This window comes from Schistocerca nitens, chromosome 1, assembly GCF_023898315.1.
Source record: "Schistocerca nitens isolate TAMUIC-IGC-003100 chromosome 1, iqSchNite1.1, whole genome shotgun sequence".
NCBI classification, from domain to species: domain Eukaryota; kingdom Metazoa; phylum Arthropoda; class Insecta; order Orthoptera; family Acrididae; genus Schistocerca; species Schistocerca nitens.
The window spans coordinates 1,094,600,032-1,094,624,421 of record NC_064614.1 but is presented as its reverse complement, the minus strand read 5'-3'; the positions used below and the strand labels follow the sequence as shown (position 1 = coordinate 1,094,624,421).

The 24,390-nt window shown below is 43.7% G+C and overlaps 1 protein-coding gene across 1 annotated transcript in view; it reads right to left on the bottom strand.

Annotated features, from left to right (window-relative positions):
* Positions 1 to 11,739: 11,739 nt before the first annotated feature.
* LOC126198673 (synaptic vesicular amine transporter) overlaps positions 11,740 to 24,390 on the bottom strand; it is an 857,338-nt gene continuing 844,687 nt past the window's right edge. Inside the window, exon 13 of the mRNA XM_049935169.1 lies at positions 11,740 to 11,952. Within this exon, the coding sequence (XP_049791126.1) occupies positions 11,884 to 11,952 (69 nt within the window). The 3' untranslated portion in view covers positions 11,740 to 11,883. The remainder of the gene's footprint in view (positions 11,953 to 24,390) is intronic.

The window sequence follows — 24,390 nt, the reverse complement described above, 5'->3', positions numbered from 1 at the left end:
CTAAGACACAGTGGTACCACTCACAAGAAAAAAATTATGAGACATGTCCCTCCATGGCTGATTTTTGGTCAGTATTATTTCATATCGCCAGCAATCAGTTATTGGCGAAGTATTAGTAGTAGGGGATGTTGATAGGTTCGCCTTGAGCATCAGGCTTATAAAGTATGTGCTTGTGTTCCGACATGTGCAAAGGAAATGACTATGTCCACTCATAAGGAAGGTATGGATTTGACATGCAATACTGTGATAGCAAAGGGAAGAGTATGTCAAGCCATAAGAATTGTACAGATATTTCTATTTCCAGAGCCACAGTCGTCAGCAGGATGTATTTCCGATACTTCGCTCATTGCCGAATGTTGTTGAATTGCGACAGCAATCGTAATATTTAATTGTAAGTACAGTGATGGAATATATAGGTAGCTGGTATCCTAGGAAGATCCTGTTGGTGGGTGTGTGGCATGTGGCGGCAATGGCCTGTGGGGGGAATGATTCACGTTTCCGGCTAATGGCAGGAGCTGTGCAAAGGGAAAGGTCTGTTGTAATGCAGGAATGTAGCTGACATAACCGTGTCATTCTCTAGACAGCTCAATATTAAACTAATCCTCACTATGTGTTGGGCAGCCTTCATGATCGTGTGTGTTCTCGGTGAAATTTGAGAAGATTCAATATGGGCATGTGTTTGTACTGAACCATTATTCCCTCCCATGTAAATTGTCTAGTTGACTGCTCATGCACATTTCCCATCTTTATTTAGTTGAGAGAACATCGATTGTGGTGTGTGTTGAGTGCATCTAGCAGATGAAAGACGGCTGGAGGACACATTTGTTGGTTCTCTAGACATGAGAAACACTTTAGTTGACTTTGTAAATTATAAGGATGATTTGGAATCTGTTATATCACCGGCATCGGTATTCGCAAGTGGAAATATCAGTTTCCTATATTTTTTTCGAGGTTTCACGTAAAAGTGTACGCAGACGAGATAAGTTTCTAGTTACTCAGTGTTTTACAGCATGCTGCACCTCGCAAAAGTTTCGGGTTTCTAGGGAAATAATTTCCAGTCTATATCTTTGGAATTATACTGTGCAAGCGACACTGCTTGCTGCTATGCACGCAATATTGCTATGTACTTGATATCGAGAAATGTCGCGAAAATGGTATGATATTCTAGGAAACCATGTGAAATTACATATGTTCTTGTAATTCCAGAGTCTGGAGATGGGTGTAGAAAGCAAGCAAGCAGGTCAGGGCCAGAAACAGTAACACTTTTGTGCCAAGGGGAACCGACCCGACTTTGTACAACAGTTTGAAGAGTGACTTTGGTCCACTGAGGGAGCTCTGGTCACATGTCGGGGGTGGATGACTTGTGACCATCGGCTGCGGTGGATGACCGCCCGACCTTGCGGGAAGTATCTAGTGCTGTGACGAGTATTTTTTTTTTTTTGGTCATCAGTCTACTGACTGCTTTGATGCGGCCCGCCACGAATTCCTTTCCTGTGCTAACCTCTTCATCTCAGAGTAGCACTTGTAACCTACGTCCTCAATTATTTGCTTGACGTATTCCAATCTCTGTCTTCCTCTACAGTTTTTGTCCTCTACAGCTCTCTCTAGTACCGTGGAAGTCATTCCCTCATGTCTTAGCAGATGTCCTATCATCCTGTCCCTTCTCCTTATCAATGTTTTCCACATATTCCTTTCCTCTCCGATTCTGCGTAGAACCTCCTCATTCCTTACCTTATCTGTCCACCTAATTTTCAACATTCGTCTATAGCACCACATCTCAAATGCTTCGATTCTCTTCTCTTCCGGTTTTCCCACAGTCCATGTTTCACTACCATACAATGCTGTACTCCAGACGTACATCCTCAGAAATTTATTCCTCAAATTAAGGCCGGTATTTGATATTAGTAGACTTCTCTTGGCCAGAAATGCCTTTTTTGCCATAGCGAGTCTGCTTTTGATGTGCTCCTTGCTCCGTCCGTCATTGGTTATTTTACTGCCTAGGTAGCAGAATTCCTTAACTTCATTGACTTCGTGACCATCAATCCTGATGTTAAGTTTCTCGCTGTTCTCATTTCTACTACTTCTCATTACCTTCGTCTTTCTCCGATTTACTCTCAAACCCTACTGTGTACTCATTAGACTGTTCATTCCGTTCAGCAGATCATTTAATTCTTCTTCACTTTCACTCAGGAAAGCAATGTCATCAGCGAATGGTATCATTGATATCCTTTCAGCTTGTATTTTAATTCCACTTCTGAACCTTTCTTTAATTCCATCATTCCTTCCTCGATGTACAGATTGAACAGTAGGGGCGAAAGGCTACAGCCTTGTCTTACACCCTTCTTAATACGAGCACTTCGTTCCTGATCGTCCACTCTTATTATTCCCTCTTGGTTGTTGTACATGTTGTATATGACCCTTCTCTCCCTATAGCTTACCCCTACTTTTTTCAGAATCTCGAACAGCTTGCACCATTTTATATTGTCGAACGCTTTTTCCAGGTCGACAAATCCTATGAAAGTGTCTTGATTTTTCTTTAGCCTTGCTTCCATTATTAGCAGTAACGTCAGAATTGCCTCTCTCGTCCCTTTACTTTTCCTAAAGCCAAACTGATCGTCACCTAGCGCATTCTCAATTTTCTTTTCCGTTCTTCTGTATATTATTCTTGTAAGCAGCTTCGATGCATGAGCTGTTAAGCTGATTGTGCGATAATTCTCGCAGTTGTCATCTCTTGCCGTCTTCGGAATTGTGTGGATGATGCTTTTCCGAAAGTCAGATGGTATGTCGCCAGACTCATACATTCTACACACCAACGTGAATAGTCGTTTTGTTGCCACTTCCCCAAATGATTTTAGAAATTCTGATGGAATGTTATCTATCCCTTCTGCCTTATTTGACCGTAAGTCCTCCAAAGCTCTTTTAAATTCCGATTCTAATACTGGGTCCCCTATCTCTTCTAAATGACTCCTGTTTCTTCTTCTATCACATCAGACAAATCTTCACCCTCATAGAGGCTTTCAATGTATTCTTTCCACCTATCTGCTCTCTCCTCTGCATTTAACAGTGGAATTCCAGTTGCACTCTTAATGTTACCACCGTTGCTTTTAATGTCACCAAAGGTTGCTTTGACTTTCCTGTATGCTGAGTCTGTCCTTCCGACAATCATATCTTTTTCGATGTCTTCACATTTTTCCTGCAGCCATTTCTTCTTAGCTTCCCTGCACTTCCTATTTATTTCATTCCTCAGCGACTTGTACTTCTGTATTCCTGATTTTCCCGGAACAGGTTTGTACTTCCTCCTTTCATCAATCAACTGAAGTATTTCTTTCCATGGTTTCTTCGCAGCTACCTTCTTTGTACCTATGTTTTCCTTCCCAACTTCTGTGATGGCCCTTTTTAGAGATGTCCATTCCTCTTCAACTGTACTGCCTACTGCGCTATTCCTTATTGCTGTATCTATAGCGTTAGAGAACTTCAAACGTATCTCGTCATTCCTTAGTGACGAGTATATATGGTTCATATGCTTATTCCGTCTGTCTTCGCGGTATATGCACGAATGTCTGGTGGTCAATAGCTATAAGCATGATGCAAAAGGGGCGATTCTGTATGGTGCAGGATACGAATTGTATGTTTACTACATCGACACGGTACACGGTGACATATTGCCAGCATGGATATTGGTTTCACGCTGTAATATTCAAGCTTCCGTCCTCAGTGGCAGAGCAGTGTCATTGATGAAGTGTCTTTCCATATTTGACGATATGTAGACCACTTTTGCAGGGTTTAAGTGTCAGTGCAATATGGCGATCTGTAGAAAATAGTTTTGCTGCTGGAAGTCTTGTCTGCAGTAAAAAATGTTGGACAGTGCTTCTGCACCAGCAGCAGCAGCAGTTTGACGGCTAAATTCAGTAAGAGCCACTCAGAATGCTCCACTCATACACATCCTTTGTGTTGGGACTTAGGAGCCTCTACGCAGTGGTGAGAACGTTTACTTTTTGTGAGACTATGTTGAAAGCAGGACCATCAGGAACAATGATTTCGGTGTTAGTATGGGCTATTTTTGTGAACGGCTCCTGTTAGGGCAAAAATTTCCAAGCAGACAAGCTGAGTCATCACGAAAGCTCCTACAAAAGCTACAGTTAACTATTTCTGTGGCACTTTACGAGAGGTAGACTTTGCTCTTCTTTACATAGCCATGTGATGTCAGTATAACACTGAGAACCTTTTAGCTGTGCCTACGATGGTAAGTCGCTCGGCAATTAGGTCTTCACCGGACCGCAGGTAGAAGGCATTGCGCCAGCAATAGAAAACATGTGCGCATGGCTCAGAGGCGTGTGTGTGTGTTGTCTGGCATGTGTACCTTGGAACCTCTGCAGGGATAGTTCACTGATATGTTGCGGTTGATAGCAGTTGGAAAGTGTTTTGGCATACAATGTGCGTTTGTACAGTGCTTTATTTTCGGCTGTTTAAGCATTGTGAGCGTGTTGGCAGAGCATTATATATGTATGCATTGTTTTTTGAGAATTTCATGACTAGAGGACGTGTCTGTTGCCTCAATGTATTATTTAAACAGTTTACAATTAGAGAGTGTGTTTGAAAAGCCTTTCACATGCATTATTTTGACAATTTGCGAGTTGCTTGTGTGTCTGTACATCAGTGTACTTCATTATTTCGGTAATTTACGAGTAGTTTGCAGGTCAGTATGCTGTGTAATGCATTATTTCGAAAGTTCACAATTACTGAGCGTATTTTCAGAGCGTTTTACATGCATTGTTTTGACAATTTACGAGTTGTCTTCGTGCCTATACATCAGTGTACTGCATTATTTCGGTGACTTACGAGTAGTTTGGAGGTCTGTAGGCTGTATACTGTGGCTCCAAGCACGTCAGAAGGGGTGTTTTGTATCAGTGTAATGAATTAACTACGCGAAATCCGTCTCGACATAAATTGTTCCAAAATAAGTAAAGTGCACTCCTTCCTATCTCCAGCAGTCCAGAACAGGCTGAGGCCTTTTCCCGCTGTTTTACCCCCAGATCGCCGTGGGATGAGGTCAGTTGGACTCTAGGCCTCATGGTGTACACTCTGGATGGAGCTACTGCCTATGACAGCCCTGCACAGGATGAGTTCTTTTGCCACCTATTCCAAGGAAGAGGTGGCGGTCGGACGACTGAGGTTAGTGGAGGTAGGCCAAGTGACCCTCTTCCCGCCATTTTCTTAGGTTATTGGAGGTAGCCCAAGTGCCCCTTTTCCCCACCAAAATTTGAGCTTCTTGCCATTTTCTTGGGGAGCGGGGGAGTGAGCGTAAGGGGAGGTGAGGGGTTATCTTAGTGGAGGTAGCACCTATTATTCGCCAAAATTTGAACTTCTCGCGACGATGTCATTGCGATATTGTCATATCTATCGTCGCCATCTTGGATCTGCCATCTTGAATAAATTTGGCAGAAATGCAGAGTGGGCTGATACATAGGTTATCCCACTACTTTCCACAAATTAGTCTCGCGTTGGGAGAAATATATTCCTCGCCACAGTTAATACGTTCCGAAATTGATATGTAGACATGAAGGATAAAGGTGTAGAAAGTAAAGGTTGTTTTATTTCAAAAGCTTTAAGTGTTTTCACACAAAAAATCGGAAGCATCAATTTTCGTCTCGAACTCGTTTAGAGACAAAAGATACAATATCAGAAATTGTGTTACCAATTACACATCAGGGGTGTTCGAAAAGAAAGGCCCATTCAGTCATAAAAATATATTTGTTAGGGAAACCTCGTAGTCTTGGCAATGTTGGAAAGGAAATAACTCCATTTATTCGACAAGTATCCAAAATCATCCGTCCACCAGCAGTTATTTATTCTCTGTGTTGGTCGGTGAGTTTTTGTGGTACTTACCTTGTACACAGATTACGATATAGTACCTTGTCCGAGACAGTCGTGTAAATGCTGTGTTCATTAGACATGAGGAAATTCATCAGCCCAAGTGCTATTCCACGTTCGCCGATCAGGTCTCAGTTTCTGGTCCACTCGTTGCTCGATTTCGACGATCTGCACAGTGGGCTGCCACTTCACTCTACGCCATCCTTACTGATACCGCCATTTTGAAGCCTCGACGCCATTGTCAACCGTTTCCCTAACTAAGTACTTTAACCTCATAAACATCATGAATTTCAGCAGTTGTAGATGTTTTTGCGTACAAAACTCGAGCGATAGTGCGCTCTTTGCAACTGGCAGGAGCAACGATTTTCGAAGCCATTGTTCAGTCAAACTATTTCTGGAACATGACAAAGAATCCTATGTCGCTACATTAGTGCAAAGTTATTTTGAGATGCCAACATTTAAATATACGAGGATTGACTGAAAAGTAATGCCTCCACCTTCGTAACTCTTCAACAGTTGGCAGCGTTGGTGTGCGGCAGGTACAGGCTTGTTCCGTAGCCTCTTCTCTACAACTCCAGTTGGCGGGAAGCCTTGGCATTGAACGGTTGTGTTGTTACAGTGTAAAGTATAGAAACCTGCGCAGACGGTCGGTCAATGCGATTTAAGCAATGTGCAGTCATTGAATTCTTGACAGCAGAAGGTGCCACCCCAAAGGAGGTTCATCAGAGAATGAAAGCAGTTTATGGTGATTGTGTTGATGTGAGTACTGTGCGTCGTTGGGCGAGTAAGTTTAAAGATGTTGAGGCGGGAACATCTGAATTGCATGACAAACAAAAAGTCGGACGTTCTGTCACAGCAACCACTGAGTTTCACAAGCAAAATGTTGACAGATTGATTGAGGACGATCGTCGTATCACTCAGAGAGAAATTGCAAGCACAATCAGTATTACACAAGAAAGTGTGGGTCACATTATTGCTTTGCTTGGCTTTCGGAAGATCTGTGCACGATGGGTTCCCTGGATGCTGACTCCTGAAATGAAAGCCCACAGCCTTGAAATTTGCCAGGAACTCCTCTCGCGTTACGAGAATGAAGGTGACGACTTTCTCCATTCAGTAGTGACAGGAGACGAAATGTGGGTACACCATTACGACCCGGAGACGAAATGTCGGTCTATGGAATATCGACACAAAGACTCGCTCCAGAAGAAGAAATTCAAGAGGCAGCCCTCACCTGGAAAAATCATGGCCACAGTGTTCTGGGACGCAGATGGTGTTATCCATGTTGATTTCCTTGATCGTAGAACAACAATAAATTCAGAGCGTTACATCACAACGCCACGAACTCTGAATTGACGGCTAACAAGGATCCGAAAGGAAAAGGGAAATGTTTTCCTGCAGCATGACAATGCCAAACCACACACTTCACGTGCCACCACAGCAGAACTTCAGAGACTGAATCTCACCACCGTACGGTACGCTCTATACAGTCCAGATTTAGCACTGTCTGACTTCCATCTGTTCCCGATAATGAAAGACGATCTGCGGGGACATCATTTTGCTTCTGATGAAGACGCTGAGAGAACTGTGAGACTGTGGTTGCGGAAACAGAGTGTCGACTTCTTCCGTGACGGCTTCATAAAACTTGTTCATCGTTGACAGAAATGTATCAAATTGGCTAATGATTATGTGGAAAAGTGAATATTGATAATTAAAGATCACATTTAAGGATTATTTCTGCGTTCGATTTATTAAAATATTCCCATTCAAACCAAATTAGTGAAGGTGGGGGCATTACTTTTCATTCAACCCTCGTAGGTAAATGGCCCATACTTTTCGAATAAGCCTCATATATAGGATGCAATTCGTATAAGTGCAGATATTTCTATTACTGACTGATGACAAGGTACTGCACAAAATTACAGTATTATTTACGTCATTTGCATACTAACAATTGTAGATACGATAGGTAGTATCTTTTTAGGTTGGCAAGTACCTCCAAGAACGCGTGGCAAGATCAAGTCATTAATTTATATTTTCCCCTGGGCAGCAGGTCAGGTTTTGAAGTGTGAACCAGTGGACGCAAAATGGTTTGTCTATATCGACAGATGTAGTCCTGGTGCACTTACAGCCATGAAGAAAACATTAGGTCGTAAAGTTTGTGACGCGTTTCTGGGAAGACTGGTTGACACAGAGAAGAAACAATCAAGCACCTGATGTTTGTGTATATTAAGATACCATATATAAAATTATAAAATTATCTGCATTTATATCCATTACACACTGTATATATATATATATATATTAACTATCTGCTATACGAATGCATCTGTTATTATATGTATACGAGTATGTATGTTTGAACGTATATATAGGTTTGAATATGACCACCAAAGATCGAAATTCCGCCTGCTAATATTAACCGAGACGGGAGGCGTAGAAAGCAAGGAAGGAGGAGAATAGCCAAGAAAGTTGTGGGCGAATGGAGCGGAAGTGGTACTGCAAGGTAAGGATTGTGGGTGAGAGAGGCACTAACCCAGACTACAGACAGAGATGGAGTCTTTTGACGTCCTCTACACCGTGAAATGGGTGAGGACGGTTTAAGTATATACTGACCTGCGTGTCTGCTTTAGATTTGTCTATGCCTGTCTCGAAAAGACAATAAGTAATAGAAACTTATAAGACTGTTGTTATTTTCTATAAGATTCGACACATTTTTTTTTATGGAGAGGTACGAATAAAATCTGAGACAAGACTTATCATTTTATCAATTTATTTGCACCACATTTCAGCGAACATCATACAGCAATTGAAGCACTCCACTTAAAATGACACGGAATGCAACACTGATGTTGGGGATACCTTAAGAGGACTTGTTTACATATCACACATAGTAAATATAGTTATGCATCGTATTTATACAATAATATCAATAAGATTATGAACATACGAACCGGCCGCAGCATAAGCCACACGCCGGCACAATTGTTACTATCTTATATTTACAGTTTTACTGTTTTCGGACCCATACCAGCTTTTACATTGCGTGCAAACAATGCATCATTGAATAAATTTCGTTATTGTTGCAGCAAGTGTGTTTTATCTTGACATTTTATTGTCTGTTCACAAGTACTACTCAGAGAGCAACTCGTCTGAAGAACGACCGTAATGTTCTTAATAAAAACAACATTCAGCATACACAAAACAGAACATTTTTTTTTGTTGATACACCTTATGTTAGCTATACACGATAATACTGTGTATCTTATCTCCTAGGGGAAATCGTTGTTTCCGTCCATTCCTCAGATTACCTTAACGTCCATAGCCAAATGTTTAAAAGCGCAGACGCGAAATGAGAAGTGCATTCTTCTTTAGTATAGATACAAGAGTGGCAAATTCGTTTATTTTTAACCTGCCTGTCTCAAATTGGGTACAGTTTAACATATGCACAAGAGCCTTATAAAGATTGTGACAATAGAGTGAAATGCGTCTTTTTCGGGCGTGTTTTTATAGGAGCGCCTTATACAACAACATTCAAGCTTCTTCAGAGCGAAAAATTTTTGTATATCCGAAACGAAGTACCGAAATGGACAGTCGACAATAAAACCCTCTGTGCTGATTCTGTGCAGCCATTCACAGAATCAAATAACGGGCCGCTGTCCTTAATGAGCAAAATTTAGAATTTGGGTATCCAGAACCGCGTGGGATAACGGCACTCCTATTACGAATGTCCGTGTTTTAGTTTCCTGGATTTAGATATCCTTGGGTGGCTCCTGTCCTGAGCGGTTATCAACACTGCAACCGCTATTTGACTTGTATAACAAAGGGAGAATATTAAAACTGTACCTGGCCAAAACAAAGGAGTGTTCTCTGGGTATTGTGAACTTTAGGCATGCAACTGATAAATATGCGGAACTCACAGATTCCATACCAACGATGAAAATAAGTATACTTATAAGAGTGTAGAAATGGATATATACAAAAGAAGAAGCGTTTTAAAAGACTGACACCGTCTTACAAAAGCAAGCAGTAGTGTACCCTGTTTTAAGGCTCCAATGTGTACATCTTCGTAACTACTCTAATCTATGCAATTTCAGGTTCTTTTGCACTACTGTTTCAAGCGGAGGTTTGTGTTATAGTACTTTTGAGTGATTGTTCCTCACGCAGCTTATTTCTCCCAGAAATAACTTGGATATGAAGATATGTTTACCGTTTGTTCAGCTACGACTTAAATTAGTAATCTTCTGTATTTTTAAAGTGATAAATGATGGGTATTAATTTTAACGAATAGGTGTTAAATTTGATGTCATATTCAAAGAAGCATATTGTATCTATTTATTGTAGATACAAGAACGTTTAGGAGCAATGAAACGATAAATGTGCAGAAAATTCTCAAAGAAAAAATGGAGAAAAAGGAAGTCCAGAATGTTCCATCTGGTCTGTTATTAAATTTACCAAGTATTGCAACTGGCGCACGCATAGTTATAAATAAGAGTGCAGTATTTACATGCATGAACTCTATAAGAATTACCTTCTGAAGTGTTACGTCCTTTTATATAGATCACTAGGTATTCTTTTTTCGCGCATATGAAATTTGTAAATGTAGGTTACACAAGGACGATGTGATCTTAACAGTACTAAATACGGATTGGCGTAATTCACACAGCGCTATTACTTCAGTATGACACAATGGCCGAAATCGTAACTGTAAATAAATTTAATAACAGTCCACGCGGAACATTGCATCATATGTAAAATACTGTGGGACTGCAGACGGAAGTAAGCAGAAAGAAAATACAAACATAAGCGAAAAATGGTTGGAGAAATACTGAGGTAAACACATAAATAACCGACTTGTCATTTCTGTTGACAGAACATATCAGATTTTTGTAACTGTTTAAAGTAGAGTAGCTTTGGAAGTATTTGCTGCACGAAAATATCGGTATGAAGGGAAAGGAATAGACTACATGTGTGTAACAGTTAAAGTGCTGTATGAACTATCACGAAGTCTGAAGGAAAAAGAAGAATATTTACGTATACAAGGATTGTCTTCAGAAAATGGAATGATGGGTTATCACATTACTGACGTTAATATATAACAAAAGTCACTAAAATATTTCGAGCATTAAGCATATTTAAGTACTACTCTCTTCAAGCATTTTGTTTCAGAAACTATTCGCTCTTTAGTATGAAATTCGAAGAGAAAGGAGCATCAGCATAAGTTATGAGGGGATAATTATGAATACATACAACAGAAGTTTAAATGAGTATCAAAATAATGCGTTTACTCTTATCAATTAACTTTTCATAAGCCCCCCAATGTGTGGGTAATTATCTTATATATTTCAACAGAGCCATAAAAAAATAATTTCAAATTTCACGAACAACAATATCTATCATAAATATTTGGGATCTTTTTTCGTATTTTTGTTAGTCAAAGCTGAAAAAATATGGAATACTCTACAATAACTTTCAAGCATTTGGATGATAGATAGTTTTGAGTTAGAAAAAAACTTTGGTCCTCGCCCGAAGTATTGCAGGTCTTCTAATCGTCCGTCTCGGTAAAGTTGCGTTAATAAGACCGTAGACGTATGTATATGACGTAAGTGGTAAGAAGAAGCCTGCAACAGAATGTCGCGATTGTACATATTATCTCGTAGATGCCTGGGTTTTGTACGTCGAGGCGAGTGTTGCCCTTGTACAAGTTGACGTCGTCGGTAGCGATGTTGTCACGTTCGTGAAATACGTGAGAATCGTGTAGAAGTGTGCTCTGACGAGATGCGAGTGGTGGACTGGGCTGCCCCGTGCCGTCTGCAGCGTGCTCTCGGGTCCCTGGAGCCGTTGTTTGCAGCACTGCAGCCGACTCGGCGGAGTCCGTCCTCTGGCTGGCTGGAGGTAGTGCCGGAGTCGCGTCGTCTTGTAGTCCAGTCAGGGTGTGAGCGGCGATATCTGGCGGCGGGAGCAGCTCTCGGCCCCTTCCTGGCAGCCCCGCGAGCTGGCGGAAGTCTGCCCCTCTTACTCCTCGTCCTCCTCGTTCTGGTACGTCACGTAGCGCACCGACGACTTCTCGCCCAGGATCAGCGACTGTAACAGTGAAGCACCGAAGCTGCACTCTGCTGTATTTGTTATGCAAGGTGTCCCTCTCCTAAGAGATCCTGGGAAAAGTGTTGTAAAAATGTCAATAAAAGAGGAATGAAACCAAATTTGTACATCTCATACACTGCTGGCCACCGTAAATGCAACACCCTGAAGGAAGCATCCGATTCAAGTGAATTTTACACCATGGGTTTGCAGCGATGAGATATGCAACTGATTAGAATTTCAGCGCAGACGCACATCACGCGCGCCTGTGGCGCCACCTCATAGCGCCATTTAAGGCTTGGCAATTTCGACGAGTGTACGTTCGGCACGTGTGTTTACCTTGTGGTTGTTTCACAAGACGATCCGTTATGCCTCGTAGACAACAGCGAACATCTTTTGATCAAGTATCCGAGTTCGACAGAGGAAGGATAGTGGCTTACCGAGATTGTGGATTATCATACAGAGAAATCGCTAGTCGTGTTGGACGAAACCAAACAACTGTAATGCGGATATGTGACCGTTGGATGCAGGAGGGTACGACGGACCGACGTGGTCGATCGCATTCACCTCGATGCACCACTGCACGTGCTGACAGGCAAATTGTGCGCATGGCAGTGACGGATCGCTCAGTGACATCCCGAACCATAGCACAGCACATTGCGTCTGTAACGCATCATCCAGTGTCTGCGCGTACCATTCGACGCCGTTTACAGCAGAGTGGTCTGTCCACAAGATGTCCATTGCTTCGTCTACCATTGACGCAGAACCACAGACGTCTCCGTCGCCAATGGTGTGATGACAGACGGATGTGGACGGCAGAATGGAATGACGTTGTCTTTACTGACGAGGCACGCTTCTGTCTGCAGCACCACGATGGTCGGATTCGAGTGTGGAGACACCGTGGAGAGAGGATGCTGGACAGCTGCATTATGCACCGCCACACTGGTCTTGCACCGGGTATTATGGTATGGGGCGGTATTGGATATTACTCTCGTACGCCTCTAGTATGCTTGCCGGTAATTTAAATAGCCGGCGCTACATATCCGAGGTGCTGGAGCCAGTTGTCTTCCTTACCTTCAGGACTCGGCCACAGCCATATTTCAACAGGATAATGCGCGACCACACGTGGCACGCATTGTCCAAAGGTTCTTCGTCAATAACCAGATTGAATTGCTTCCCTGGCCGGCTCGCTCTCCGGATCTTTCGCCGATAGAAAACATGTGGTCCATGGTTGCTCAACGAGTGACCCAGATTACATCCCCAGCTACCACACCAGATGATCTTTGGCAACGTGTGGAAGCTGCTTGGGCTGCTGTACCCCAGGAAAACATCCAACGTCTCTTTGACTCAATGCCGAGACGTGTGGCAGCTGTGATCTCCAACAATGGCGGCTACTCTGGCTACTGATTCTGGCAGGAACCACATGTCACAGACGTCTGTAAACGTAATCATTTGATACTTGGTCAACATGTTATCTACAAAATAAATCTTGTTGTGCTACCTCTTGTCTTTCCCGGTGTTGCATTTACGGTGGCCAGCAGTGTACTTTCATTACTGAGAAATACAGGTGCGTAAGTAGTGTAGGATACACCCCGTGGTTTCTCTTTATGTTATGTTCAACTGTTTCCTTTCCGGTGGGTCCGCAGCTTGCGTAAGGTCGAAGAATGACATATTTTAAGTACACGTTTTTTTGTGGCGGTGTATACAGAGGGTTCCAAAATAATATATCCACTGTTCAAAAGTCCATAACTGGCAAACTAATTGACGGAGTTGTCTCATCTTTGGTAGTGTAATAGTTTGTAGTTCCGGCAATCACCACACAAGCGTTGTATTGCGTTGTTTTGTTTTGTCAGATGACAGTCGCCAAATAGTCAGTGTTTTGTTCTTAGTTCACCTAGTTACTCGAGTAAACATGGCTGGCGCAAGGCTTACATTCGATGAAAGGAAGTCAGTGTTGAAGTGGTATTTTAAGTACGAAAACTTTAATGAGGTTCAACGCAATGGCGAAATGAGAATCAAACAGAGCCACCGACACGTTTAACGATTCGTCACATTCGAGACAAATTTTAAGCCGAAGGCTGTGTTAAAGATGTACACAGACAACGATCTGGACGACCTGTAACGGTAACAAGTCCAGCTAACTCCCGTCGTGTGTTACAACAATTCACTCGCTCACCACAGAAGTCTGTGAGACAGTGTGCCCGTGAAACTGAAGTGAGTCGCTCAAGTGTTCGGCGAATTTTGAAGACAGCAAAGTGGATGTGCTACATCCGACGATTGCTACACTCAATAACGAGGACGACCCAGATCGTAGAATGGAGTACTGCGAGTGGTTTACTAACATGGTGCGCAACGACGAAGAGTTTGCAGAGATGATTGTGTGGTCTGAAGAGGCACAGTTTAAACTCAATGGTACAGTAAATCGCCACAATTGCATCTACTGTGCCGCCGAAAATCCGAACGTCCATGTAGACAAAGCCGTGAATTTGCCAGGAGTAAATGTGTGGTGTGGGTTGTCTTACCGGGGCTTGATTAGGCCATTCTTCTTTGACGGCGCAGTTGCCGGTGAGGTGTACCTTCAGAAGCTCAAGACATCCATTTTATCTGCCATCGGAGACTCGTATGGAGACAGAAGAGTTTACTTTTAACAAGATGGTGCCCCAGCCCACTACCAAAATCGTGTTAGGGCGTATCTCGACGAAAATCTCCCAGGAAGATGGATAGGCCGTAGAGGTGCTGTGGAGTATCCACCACGTTCCCCAGACCTAACTCCTCTGGACTTTCATCTGTGGGGTACACTAAACGACGTAGTTTATCGACGAAAGCCACGCACATTGGAAGAACTTCGAGAATCCATCGTACATTCATGTGCAAATATCCAACTGAACACATTGCAGTCAGTAATTTCTGCTGCATTTCGGCGGCATCGTTTGTGTGCGGATGTTAATGGTGACCATTTCGTACACCTACAGTAATATCTTTAAGTTGGACCTTAAGTTACACTTTCACCAAAAATGAGACAACTCCGTCAATTATAATGCAAATTATGGACTTTTAAACAGTGGATACATTTGTTTGGACCCCTCTGTATTTTCGCTGAAGCGCCATAGAAACTGGTATAGGCATGCGTATTCAAATACAGCGGTCTGTAAACAGCCAGAATACGGCGCTGCGGTCGGCAAAGCCTATGCAAAAAAACAAGCGTATGGCGCAGTTGTAAGATCGGTGACTGCTGCTACAGTGGCAAGTTATCGACATTTAAGTGAGATTGAACGTGGTACTACAGACGGCGCACGAGCGATGGGACACAGCATCTCCGATGTAGCGATGAAGTGGGCATTTTCCCGACATTTAAGTGAGATTGAACGTGGTACTACAGACGGCGCACGAGCGATGGGACACAGCATCTGCGATGTAGCGATGAAGTGGGGATTTTCCCGACATTTAAGTGAGATTGAACGTGGTACTACAGACGGCGCACGAGCGATGGGACACAGCATCTCCGATGTAGCGATGAAGTGGGGATTTTCCCGACATTTAAGTGAGATTGAACGTGGTACTACAGACGTCGCACGAGCGATGGGACACAGCATCTCCGATGTAGCGATGAAGTGGGGATTTTCCCGACATTTAAGTGAGATTGAACGTGGTACTACAGACGTCGCACGAGCGATGGGACACAGCATCTCCGATGTAGCGATGAAGTGGGGATTTTCCCGAACGACCATTTCAAGAATCTCCGGCACCACTGAGGCCGGAAAAACATCCTGTAAAAACGGCACCAACGACGACTGAAGAGAATCGTTCACCGTGGCAGAAGTGCAACTCTTCCGCAAACTGGTGCAAAAAAAAAGTGGTTCAAATGGCTCTGAGCACTATGGGACTTAACATCTGAGGTCATCAGTCCCCTAGAACTTAGAACTACTTAACCCTAACTAACCTAAGGACATCACACACAGCCATGCCCGAGGCAGGATTCGAATCTGCGACCGTAGCGGCCGCGCTGTTCCAGACTGAAGCGCCTAGAACCGCTTGGCCACCACGGCCGGTACAAACTGGTGCAGATTTCAGCGCTGGGGTAACGCAGGTGTCAACGCTTACGTACGTGTTACCTGTCACAGTGGTATCTAGACGTATCAGGGGTCCCATTTCACTATAACTGCACACGCCCCACACCATTACAGAGCCTCCACCAGCTTGAAAAGTTCCTTGCTGACATGCAGGGTCCATGGATTCATCAGGTTGTCTCCATACCCTTACAAGTCCATCCGTTCGTCACAATTTGAAACGAGACTCGTTGGACCAGGCGACAAGTTTCCAGTGATCAACAGTGCAACGTCAGTGTTGACTGGCCCAGGCGAAGCGTATAGCTTTGTGTCGTGCAGTCGTCAAGGGTACACGAGTAGGCCTTTTGCTCCGAAGGCCCATATCGTTGATGTTTCGTTGAGTGGTTCGCACGCTGACAGTTGTTGATGGCCCAGCATTGAAATCTACAGCAATTTGCGGAAGGGTTGCACTTCTGTCAAGTTGAACGATTCTCTTCAGTCGTTTGTCTCATTCTTGCATGATCTTTTTCCGTCCGCAGCGATGTCGGAGATATGATATTTTACCGGATCCCTGATATTCACGGTACAGTCGTGAAATGGCCGTACATCACTACCTCGGAGATTCTATGTCCCACCGCTCGTGCGCCGACTATAACACCACGTTCAGAGTCACTTAAATGTCGATAACCTGCCGCTGTAGCAGCAGTAACTAATCTAACAACTGCCCCAGACACTGCGCCGTATTCTGCCTGTTTACAGTTCTGTGTATTTGAATACCAATGCCTATACCAATTTCTTTGGCACTGCAGTGTATGTCATGTACAGAGCTAGTGACGCGCACCGACTGGGTGAAGAATAGAGGCACTAGCCTTTGTTCGCCTCTCGCAGGTGGCGCTCCTGCGGGTCCTGTATGTGCGTAGCTGCAAAGAGCAACATGTGCGATTTCACAAGTAAATATCCGTTACCAGAATTAAAGTAGTTAAAAGTTGAAAGGGAGGGAGAAAGGGGGGGGGGAGTAAAAAAGTGTGCCATTAAAGTCGTAAGGTTGACAACGAGCCCGTAGTCTCAGGTAGACATAGCAAACTCTTTATTGTATCACAAAAGCGCACGAAAAGCTCTTGTACGTGAATACGCAACTGTAACGAGCGTGAGTGTCAAAGCAAAAGCGCTTCAAGGAAATATAATTGTATAAGAGGCCCAATTCTTGAGGTATTAAGTTGACCATGAAGACGAAGGGATACGGTAAAAGAGCACCCTATGACGGAGAGGCTGGATGTATTGATAGAAAACTGCAAACTGGGGAAAGGCAAGTGGGGCGAGGGAGATGGGGGGACGGAGTGTGGATAGATCAATAGATCATCACTTGCGAATGCATGAATTTGAGGTAAAGGACCCTGGTCCGGAAACGACCGAGTCGAAAGTTATAAGCGAAAATCGTTCTGATAGCTGTGAAAGTAGAACTCCTCTTCGTTTTCCATGGTTTGGGTGGAGGTAGTATGGACCAGAAACAAGAAAAGATTGTCTAGTAAACAAAGGCTCTAAAATGCATACCTTAAGAACTATGAGCACTAGTTCAGTAGGCCGGCCGAAGTGGCCGCGCGGTTCTGGCGCTGCAGTCTGGAACCGCGAGACCGCTACGGTCGCAGGTTCGAATCCTGCCTCGGGCATGGATGTGTGTGATGTCCTTAGGTTAGTTAGGTTTAACTAGTTCTAAGTTCTAGGGGACTAATGACCTCAGCAGTTGAGTCCCATAGTGCTCAGAGCCATTTGAACCATTTGAACTAGTTCAGTAGAAGAGAAGTGTTTCACAATTACAGAGATGAACAAGCGATGATAGCTCCTAAGGTATACAGTTGAGAGACCGTGTGTGCAACTGGTCTTTTTTTTTTTTTTGGTTTTGATTCATACTGGCTCCTACTAAAATATGGAAACCAAAGAGCTTGCAGGAAAAGAGGTATCGGAACGATTTTCGCTTATGTTTCTGCTCTGTCGTTTCCGGATCAGGGTCTCTTGCCTCAAATTGATTTCATTCACACATCTACACCATTCGTGAAGTACTGTAATACCACCACGAAGTCACCCTGTACTCACAGTTCAACACGATGCTGCATGTTGCTGGCAGAGAATCTGGCGTGACTGGCTGGATTTCACGTCGGATGTTTTCACATCGTCGATGTTGCGTGGTTTGTTCTTGTTCACATTACCGTTAAGGTGACCCCACAAAAAAAAGTCAGCAGGGGTGAAGTTTTAGAAATTAAGTACTGCTGCTGCCAGACAAGTGTGATATCGTCGTCATCCAAGTGGTTCACAGATTTATGAAACAATGCTGGTACAGTTCACTGATGACAGTGGTGTCCAAAAGCACTGGTCCGACAGAGCGTCGCTGTGGCAATGCACTGAACACGCCCACCTCCCGTCAATGGACGGATGCTTCAACAACTGCTTGACAGTTGTCACCTTCTTTTCTTTCTTTTTTTTCTTTTTTCTTTACATACCTTGGGTTGCCACTACTTTATAAACGTGTGTTTCGTGAGTTCACGTATCATGACAAGTGGAACCACGCTTCATTACTGTACCACATGTACTGCAATACTATTGGCATTTCAACTGTAAACAAATGGCAGTATGTTTGCTTCCGGTCATGGTCAGTCTGTATCAGTTCGCGATCAGCAGTAAAGTTGTAGGGATATTGCCCTTCTTTCTTACAAGGGAACCTCCCCATCGCACCCCCCTCAGATTTAGTTATAAGTTGCCGCAGTGGATAGACCTTGAAAAACTTAACACAGATCAATCGAGAAAACAGGAAGGAGTTGTGTGGAACTATGAAAAAATAAGCAAAATATACAAACTGAGTAGTCCATGCGCAAGATAAGCAACATCAAGGACCGACAGAACTCAGGAGCGCTGTGGTCCCGTGGTTAGCGAGAGCAGCTGCGGAACTAGATGTTCTTGGTTCAAGTCTTCCTTCGAGCAAAAAGTTTAATTTTTTATTTTCAGTCAATTAACAAAGTTCAGGCACTAACACATAATCAACTTCGCTCTCCAAAATTCCAGGACATGTTCAGATTTTCTTGGACATATGCAGGATTTGACGGTCTACACACGGAAAAATTTGAAAACGTGAAAAACATATGTTTTGACAGAGCACAGGGAAAAGTGTGCGAGTGTGAGACTTTTGGATTCATTTGTTGCAGTTTATGTGACAAACTCTTATGTTTTCATCACTTTTTTGGGAGTAATTATCACATCCACAAGAAAACCTAAATCGGGCAACGTAGAAGAATCTTTTTACCCATTCGCCAAGTGTACAAATTAGGTGGGTCGACAACATATTCCTGTCATGTGACGCACATGCCGACACCAGTGTAGTATAGAGTATATCAGACGTGTTTTCCTGTGGAGGAATCGGTTGACCTATGACCTCGCGATCAAAAGTTTTCGGTTCCCATTGGAGAGGCACGTCCTTTCGTCTACTAATCGCACGGTTTTGCGGTGCGGCCGCAAAACACAGACACTAAACTTATTATAGTGAACAGAGACGTCAATGAACGAATTGATAGATCATAACTTTGCTAAAATAAAGAAAAGTTTTTCGCTTGAGGGGAGACTCGAACCAAGGACCTCTCGTTCCGCAGCTGCTCACGCTAACTACGGGACCACGGCGCTCCTTATCTAGGAATGTCCATGATGTTGCCAATCTTCGCGTGGACTACTCAGTTTGTATATTTTGGTTATTTTTTTATAGTTCGACACAACTTCTTCCTGTTTTCTCGATTGATCTGTGTTCGGTTTTTCAAGGCCTATCCACTGTGCCAACTTATAACTAAATCTGAGGGGGGTGTGATGGGGAGGTTCCCTTGTTAGCAGCTGTGTGACATGTGCTACGCGATAATCCCGGAACGGCGAAGAGACTTGGTGGGCGACTTTTACCTCAGTTACACTTTCTTGCGACAACTGCGGGTTCCCCCGCCGTGCAGATCTGACGATGTACCCCTTTGTCACTAAGCCTCGAATGCAGTGTTTCGATGTTTCACGTCGACCACCGAAATTTTCTAAAAGCGGTCGCTGACATGTCTTTAAGGAACCGCTTATCCAAAGTAGGCCAGTAAAATTCGCTACATAAAGCCTTCCAAAAGTTAGTGGAATTCTGGAAAGTGTTTTAATCGGTCAAATAGGCCTCCGATATGAATAATCTGCGTTTGTCATGAATGGTGAGTGGAGCCTCAGCCGTGGTGAAAGGAAGACCACCAAAACTTCGAACTTTTTCTGTCTCTCTTTTAAGTTCCTTCGAAATTTAGCGCTTAATCTAAACAGCCATTCTTATCGAAAATATAGGGCATTAAATTATGCATCGATGGAGTACCAAAACGTTGCTATTTGATTAAATTTTCCAGTAGGAAAGCTATGTTAGGAAATGTGCAATTTTTCACACTTTTCGAAAAACACTGGTTTAAAAAAAAATGGTTCAAATGGCTCTGAGCACTATGGGACCTAACTTCTGAGGTCAACAGTCCCCTAGAACTTAGAACTACTTAAACCTAACTATCCTGAGGACATCACACACATCCATGCCCGAGGCAGGATTCGAACCTGCGACCGTAGCGGTCGCGCGGTTCCAGACGGTAGCGCCTAGAACCGGCCGGCACACTGGTTTCGTCGCTATGAAAGTGCGGCAGCCGAGCATTGCACAACACGACGCAACATTTTGGACGAGAAAAGTTGTAGGCCGTCAAATCATATTTTCAAAACATCAAAGAAACCGACAAAACATTTAGCCAGTAAGTAACAGCTACCATTATTCAGTAAGACGTCAGTCACGTGATTAACGACATCAGGTTTCTTCTTTAGTTGAATGGTTACTTCCGATTTTCACTCTTGTTCGTTTGCTTTTCATTACACTCATTCTCTGCTTACGTAGGTATGTGGAGGACACAAAAAACTATGTTGTACAAGTTGTTTGGTGCCTTCAAAGACCCAAATGACATCTGAAAGGCAGAATTCGTTGCAGATGGAGGATTTCTGTTGCGTAGGAGGCGAAGTAACTACTTTCTTTCATAATGACGGAGTATGCAGACCGCATCAAGCGGTGGTATGGCAGTAAGGCCGCGATTGTGTCTTATACATACAGGTGCACGAAATCATCTGAACGGCCACGTAGAACCATCAAACTAACTACATCATTGTCCCGTTTAATGAAACAATGCCAGTAAACATGGCGAAAGAATTGTTCTATTGCAGTAACAGCGCCTCATTTCATTACTGATTACATAACTTGAGGGTGAGCACATCAATATTAAGCAAGCTGCTGACGACGCCTATACTCTAATTGAAACTACTGTTGTTGACGTTGCCCAGCAATCTGTATTTTCGTCTTCGGGGAGGACACTGACCTCCTTGTGAATGTGACAGCTTCAGCCCCGTCGACCCCCTGCCCCCCTTCCCCAAAAGTTTTCTAGTGAAGTCAGGCAAAGCTAGACCAGGCGACGTAGTCTACAGACCACTGAATTTCAAGTTACAAGTATCGAGAGACGCCATTCTGTTCCTATTGTGCCTTCACTGGCTGTAACACTACTTCCTCGTGTTTCGGCAAAGGCGAACTGAAATTCCTCTAAGCATTGGACACAGAAAACAACGTACCGAAAACTTCAGAGATATTCAGCAATTACAGTGCTACGCTGATGAGACTGATGAGGCTGGAGAGGAATTCATAGCAGCCCTGTACTGCGAAGATGAAACAGTCACTGAATGTGAGATCTTGGGTTGTCGGATGTTCTGCCGGATATCAACGTCGTACTTGCACGATATTTCGGTAACGTAGCTGGTAACCTTCATGAGGTGCGACCTGAGACTGTTCCTCGAGTGGCCCTGGTCCACTATTTATGACATAAATACTGGACCAGGTGCACTCGAGGAGCAGTCTCATGTCGCACTTGATGTAGGTTACGTGTTACGTTACCGAAAAATCGTGCAGGTACGACGCTGATATCCGGCAGAACACCTGACAGCTCAAGATGTCATTAGACGGCTGGGAGAGTCTGGAGAGTTACACTATTAAATGTGGTTCGCTATCAAATCTTTGAAAAATACACTCATGCTCATAAATTAAGGATAACTGGAGAATGTGGTGCCACACAACGTGGCACTAATCAAAACTGGCGCTAATAGCATAGGCACGTAGGGAACACGCACGACACAAATCTGTAAGTCCACGGTATTGGTGATAAGTTGAGAAAACCGTACCGAAACACATGTGCTACAAAACGCCACTGTTTCCAGCGCATGTACCCCAACATCAATATGGGATATTATCACCATGCTGCCGGCCGGTGTGGCCGTGCGGTTCTAAGCGCGTCAGTTTGGAACCGAGTGACCGCTACGGTCGCAGGTTCGAATCTTGCCTCGGGCATGGATGTGTGTGATGTCCTTAGGTTAGTTAGGTTTAAGTAGTTCTAAGTTCTAGGGGACTGATGACCTCAGTAGTTAAGTCCCATAGTGCTCAGAGCCATTTGAACCATTTGATCACCATGCACACTTACACTGGCCGCACAACGGGTTGGCATACTCTGGATCAGATGGTCGAGCAGCTGCTGGGGTATAGCCTCCCATTCTTGCACCAGTGCCTGTCGGAGCGCCTGAAGTGGCCTAGGGGTTCGAAGACATTAAGGGGTTGGTATCTGTTTCCTGGTTCACGCCAGATGAAAATCCGGCGAGAATCACTGTTCAGACTATACCTAGACTCGTCCGTGAACAAAACCTGGGACCACTGTTCCAATGATCGCGTTCTGTGTTCTTGACACAAGGCTTTACGGGCTTTCCTGTGACCAGGCGTCAGTGTAATGCACCTTGAAGGTCTCTGGGCGAATAAACCATATCTGTTCAGTCCGTAGACTGTGTGTCTGGAGACAACTCTTCCAGTGGCTGCGGTAAGGTCCTAAGGAAGGCTACCTACAGTACTCCGTGGCCGTCTGCGGGCACTGATGATGAGATATCGGTCTTCTTGTGGTGTTGTACGCTGTGGACGTGCCGTTCTGTAGCGCCTGGACACGTTTCCTGTCTGCTGGAATCGTTGCCATAATCTTGAGATCACACTTTGTGACACACGGAGGGCCCATGCTACGATCTGTTGTGTTTGACCAGCCTCCAGTCACCCTATTATAATATGTGTTCTTTGAGCCATTTTCAACACACAGTCACCATTAGCACGTCTGAAAACGTCTGCACACTTACTAGCTGCACCGTACTCTGATATGCACCAACACACGTCTGCGTATGTGGACTGCTGCCAGCGCCACCGTGCGACGACCGCAGGTCAAATGCACAGCATGCTCATACACCAAGGTGATTTAAACCCGAAAACCACCCACCATGTACGCCTATCAGCGTTATCTTTAATTTATGAGCATGCGTGTTTACATGATGGTCAGAAACAGTCTGAAAAACTTGTTAGGGCATTTTAGGGTAGGTGTAGGTTGTGCTGGGAAATAATTGTTGAGAAAAAACTTCGATAAGTGCACTGATTCCCAGTTAATTAGCACTGAAGTTAGCCAGTCATGCCGTCGCGTGCGCAGTATCAAGTGGTCTGCCAGATACAGATAGGGTCAATTGTGCTGCTAGCATAGACGGCAGCGCACGAGACTGATCTGCCTTTGGCTCGCGTTAGATATTTACTACCGTTCCATGTTCAATTTTTGTGTCTTGGGAGACGAAACGAAGGATATCTATGGCAACACTGTTTCTGGCGGGCCGCCTGAATTTGCGCGCGCCACAGCATGATTGGCTAACTTCACTGCTAATTCACTCGGCGCAGCGTGAAGAATTTTTTTTCTTTACAGTTACTTCTCACGACGGCCTACCCTCAAACACCCTTACGAGATTTCCCGACTATTTATGACTACCCTGTATTAATATTTTTCTGCTAATTCCACGGTTTTCAAAACTAGTACTTCCATATTGTGTAGGTTAAGGCCATATAAACATGGTCTTTTCCGAATTTACTTCTGATCAAAAAGCGATTCTGGTAGCTGGAGTCCAAAGTTTCTGTTAGTCATGCCTTTTGTGTTCTTGTGGAGATATTTTCATAGCAGCTTTCATCCCCTCATAATATTTCTTTATATCTATTCGAGAAATGAAATACCAATTTTCAAAAATTTAGCTTTAACATTTTTTAATGTAACGAAATATTTTCTGAAAAATTGTCTCCCGCTATTGTACTCTCTTAGGGGCTGAATTTAAATGAACATTGAAACACATTTTTTTTTGTTTTTCACCCAGAAAGCAAGTACCAGTTGTCATAGATGTAGCCTTAAAACGGTTTAGCACTTCTTTAGCAATTATTTATTTAAAAAAAAACTTTTACCCACTATTTCACTCCCTTATGGTTGAATTTCGAAAAATG